This window comes from Cynocephalus volans, chromosome 4 (assembly GCF_027409185.1).
Source record: "Cynocephalus volans isolate mCynVol1 chromosome 4, mCynVol1.pri, whole genome shotgun sequence".
Taxonomy (NCBI): Eukaryota; Metazoa; Chordata; class Mammalia; order Dermoptera; family Cynocephalidae; genus Cynocephalus; species Cynocephalus volans.
This window is the reverse complement of record NC_084463.1, coordinates 117,256,201-117,260,480: the sequence shown is the minus strand read 5'-3', so window position 1 is coordinate 117,260,480 and position 4,280 is coordinate 117,256,201. Positions and strand designations below refer to the sequence as shown.

The 4,280-nt window shown below is 60.4% G+C and overlaps 1 protein-coding gene across 3 annotated transcripts; it reads left to right on the top strand.

The window, feature by feature from the left end:
- The first annotated feature begins 274 nt into the window (after positions 1-274).
- Positions 275-3,540, top strand: KCNJ11 (potassium inwardly rectifying channel subfamily J member 11). Of its 3 annotated transcripts, none has more exons than XM_063092631.1 (2): positions 275-725; positions 1,651-3,540. In XM_063092631.1, the coding sequence occupies exon 2, from the start codon at positions 1,667-1,669 to the stop codon at positions 2,576-2,578; it is 912 nt and encodes a 303-aa protein (XP_062948701.1). In that variant the 5' UTR covers positions 275-725; positions 1,651-1,666; the 3' UTR covers positions 2,579-3,540. The 3 variants fall into 3 exon arrangements, with proteins under 3 accessions (XP_062948701.1, XP_062948700.1, XP_062948699.1); XM_063092630.1 differs by lacking the exon at positions 275-725 and adding an exon at positions 773-975; XM_063092629.1 differs by lacking the exon at positions 275-725 and having other exon boundaries at positions 1,015-3,540.
- The last annotated feature ends 740 nt before the right edge of the window (positions 3,541-4,280 follow it).

Here is a 4,280-nt window from a genome sequence, read left to right as displayed (position 1 = left end):
AGTAGATGTTAAACTGTGCTCCTACACCTACTACGGTACTTAAAAAAAAAAAAAATAGGAAAGAAGTCTGAGCTTTCAGCATATTCTCAAAGGATCCAAGACTGAGAAAGGACTAAGAGCATCCCCCAAAGGGAAGAAGCGGTCAGCTGAGAAGTCCTCGGGCCACCTAATCTCCCCTAACCCTCGGATTGGTGGCGGCGCCTCTTGGTGCCTCCTTTCCCTGGGAACCCGCAAATCCCAGTGCTGCTCGAGAGGCTAATATTGCCCCAACTGCGGATGGGAAAAATGGAGGAGGGGATGCAGGGCGACAGGGGATTCGGTCCCTTTGACTGGGAGGGCAGGTCCCGGCTCCCTCCCCCCGTCCCAATTTCAGAGTGAGCACAGAAGGAACCTCTTTGAGTCCATCGGATTGGACAACCCACCAAGGCCAGACTCTGAGTCCCAAGCAGGAAAGGGGGAGCCGAGAAGAGACGGCGAGGGGCGGGGTTTGCGCCTGTGCCCTCCCCCGTCCTGCTCAGGAACAGGTCGGGCTCCCCCTGGCGGCCCCGGGCCCCCACTCCGCTCCTCGGGCGCCCCCCGCTCGCAGTCTTCTACCCCCACCTTGCACCGGTCGGTCTCCGCGGACCCTCAGTCCGACGGACGGACCGGAGGACCGCCAGCCGCGAGCAGCCGGGCGGCAGGAGGGGGCGGGGAGGCGACGGCTGCGGCTTGAGGAGCAGGAGCAGGTGCAGCAGCGACGAGCGGGAGGGGCAGGGACGGAGCGGCGGGCGGGGGCCTTGGCGCCGGGGCGCGTGCGGCCGGCGCGGAGCCGGGAGGCCGAGACTGGAGCGAGCCCGGCCAGGTCGCGCGGGGGGCAAGGGGATTCGGAGTTGAGCCGGGTGGGTTGGTGACTCCGGAGGGCGCAGGATCCCAAGGAGACAGAGAGGACGAGAGCTGGAGAGGGATCCGAAGAGCGGCGGGGACGCTACTGGCCGGGTGGGGTAACAGATAGGGGGCATACCTGGAGGGGAGGCTGGGAATGGTCAGGACGTGAAGCTGGAGCTTGGAGGGGAGCTGGGGGCCGAAAAGGGTGAGGCGGGAGACACGGGGGGAGGTTGTGTGAGGTCTGGATAGTTCTGGGGTGGGTTGAGAAGGAAGGCTGTGTGGAGAGAACAGGTCTTAGAGGGAGGCCCAGGGGTGGTCAGCTGGTGGAGGACAGCAAGGCTGGGACCCAGAGCCAGGTGGAGAGCAGGCAGGGTCGGGGGCTGGCCAAGCAATGGGCAGGTGGGCTGAAGTGTGAGGCAGCTGATATAAGCAGGATCCAGGTGGAGGTGAGGAGAAGGCTGGTGGGGGCGGCCCAGGGTGAGAGGCCAGCTTAGGGGGTGCCCCGCATGGGGGAAGCCCCTCCCTGGGGGTCTCCGGAGCCATGCTGTCCCGCAAGGGCATCATCCCTGAGGAGTACGTGCTGACACGGCTGGCAGAGGACCCTGCAGAGCCCAGGTACCGTGCCCGTGAGCGGAGGGCCCGCTTTGTGTCCAAGAAAGGCAACTGCAACGTGGCCCACAAGAACATCCGGGAGCAGGGCCGCTTCCTGCAGGACGTGTTCACCACGCTGGTGGACCTCAAGTGGCCACACACACTGCTCATCTTCACCATGTCCTTCCTGTGCAGCTGGCTCCTCTTCGCCATGGCCTGGTGGCTTATCGCCTTTGCCCACGGAGACCTGGCCCCCGGGGAGAGTGACATTGTGCCCTGCATCACCAGCATCCACTCCTTTTCATCTGCCTTCCTTTTCTCCATCGAGGTCCAGGTGACCATTGGTTTTGGTGGGCGAATGGTGACGGAGGAGTGCCCCCTGGCCATCCTGGTCCTCATTGTGCAGAACATCGTAGGGCTCATGGTCAACGCCATCATGCTGGGCTGCATCTTCATGAAGACCGCCCAGGCCCACCGGCGGGCGGAGACTCTCATCTTCAGCAAGCACGCTGTCATTGCCTTGCGCCACGGCCGCCTTTGCTTCATGCTGCGCGTGGGCGACCTCCGCAAGAGCATGATCATCAGCGCCACCATCCACATGCAGGTGGTGCGCAAGACCACCAGCCCTGAAGGCGAGGTGGTGCCCCTCCACCAGGTGGACATCCCCATGGAGAATGGCGTGGGTGGCAACAGCATCTTCCTGGTGGCCCCCCTCATCATCTACCATGTCATCGACACCAACAGCCCACTCTACGACCTGGCACCCAGCGACCTGCACCACCACCAGGACCTCGAGATCATTGTCATTCTGGAAGGTGTGGTAGAAACCACAGGCATCACTACCCAGGCCCGCACCTCCTACCTGGCCGACGAGATCCTGTGGGGTCAGCGCTTTGTCCCTATTGTGACTGAGGAGGATGGACGCTACTCCGTGGACTACTCCAAGTTTGGTAACACCGTTAAAGTGCCCACACCACTCTGCACAGCCCGCCAGCTTGATGAGGACCGCAGCCTGCTGGATGCTCTGACCCTTGCCTCAGCCCGTGGGCCCCTGCGCAAACGCAGCGTGGCCATGGCCAAGGCCAAGGCCAAGTTTAGCATCTCTCCAGATTCCCTGTCCTAAGCCATGGTCCCTCAGGGCCCCCACACGTGCTGTGTGCACACCAGCAGTGTGCTATGGTATGTAGGGTGTGTGCTCCTCGGCTGGCCAGAGTCTGGTGTGAGGCTGGACCCTCCTCAGCTCAGCTCCCCACTGCTGCTCACCCAGGGAGTTACAAGGCACTTGTCACTACGCTATTTCTGGCCTCGGCAGGAGCATGTACCAGGTTATTTTTGTCCCTCCTCCTCCCAGCCCCGTCTCAGGACTGGCTCGCCCATCTCCCTCCCCAACACCCCCATCCAAGGCAGGTGAGGCTGTGGTAAGTGCCGAGCCCTAAACCTGGGTCTCCAGCCAGTCCTGGGCTCCATGATTGACCGGCCACAAGCTGGGCAGGTGGCCAGGGAAGAATAATCCCCAAGTTGGGGGTCTGCTGCTCTGTTTCTGTGGCCCGAAGAAATGCCTGTGGTCAGGCCCCAGCCCCCCTTGCTCCCTGAAAAAGTGATGGGCTAAGGGGAGGGCCTGGCCAGCCAGGGAGGGCAGTTGATGAGAAAGCATATTCCAGCTGGAGGATTGGAGCTGCAGGCTCCCCTTCGCAGGGCAGGCTCAGGCCAGGGAAGCGGAGGGGGGCTGGGGTGGGCTGGGGCAGACACTGACATGCCAGGCAGAGAGAGGCTGAGGAGAGGGGTCCTATGGCCACCACACATGATGGACCTGAGACCAAACTCTGGTCTGGGCTCCTCACCGGTGGCTACCACTCACTTTGTCCAAAATGTGGCTGTGGGGGATGGAAGGACAGTCTTTGGGTTGCTGGAAAAAGAGGTATTGGAAAGTTCAGGATGGTGGGGGTGGGTAAGGTCCCTGAAGTGAAGAAGCCCTTTGTCCTGACAGCTTGACTCGAGCCTGGACTCCTGGAGTGGTGCTGCGTGTACATGCCCAGAATTCTGCCTTCTCCGTTGTCAATAAAACCTCCCCCTTCACGACCTAAACTCTGGGCTGTTTTTGCTGGGGAGGCAGCGAGCGCGCTGGTGGAAAGGAAGGGCAGGGGCCGGCAGCTGCCACCCCACGTTCAGGAGGTGCCATGGACCCTAGCAGGGAGGCCAGGAAAGGGACCTGCTGTTGGCTCCTTCTCCCCAGCTCAGCGCCACCTGCTGGCCACTTCCCCTTCTGCCTCAGGTGGCCCAACACTGCCAGCATCTGTAGCCATCTCAACTTTTGGGCACCCAGCAGGCTTTACAGCCCTGCGCCCTGCCTCCATTCCTGGGGCTCTGCTGGAAAGCTGGGAGCTCAGGGAGAGGGGCAAGGCTGTCGTAGGCATTAGTGTAGGGATTGGGGCATGAGCTCTCAAGCCAAATGCCTGGGCTTAAATCTTGGCTCTAGCTATAGGACAATACGGTCAGGTAACAAGCTATGTCTTGGCTGCCTCATCTATAAAATGAGGGCATTAATAGTACCTACCTCATAGAATTGTTGTGGGAGTAAGTGAAAAACATGAAAAATGCTTAAGTGCCCGGTCTGTAATAAGTGCTCAATAAATGTTAACTATTGTGATTGCTGTTGAATTAGCCACATGAAAAAACTGACCAAGCAAACATTGAGAGAAGGTGCTTTTACATTTCCCCTCGGTGATGTGTTTCTTCACCTGGCCTTTCTTACTTCACAGTGTCCGTCCCAGCTCAGACCATGATTACAGGGGCTGTGGTGACACCTGTTACCTGGTCTGCTTGCC

What these genes read in the sequence shown, in the direction of transcription:
- KCNJ11 (XM_063092629.1), top strand. Translation starts at nt 1,406, where the DNA reads ATGCTGTCCCGCAAGGGCATCATCCCTGAGGAGTACGTGCTGACACGG.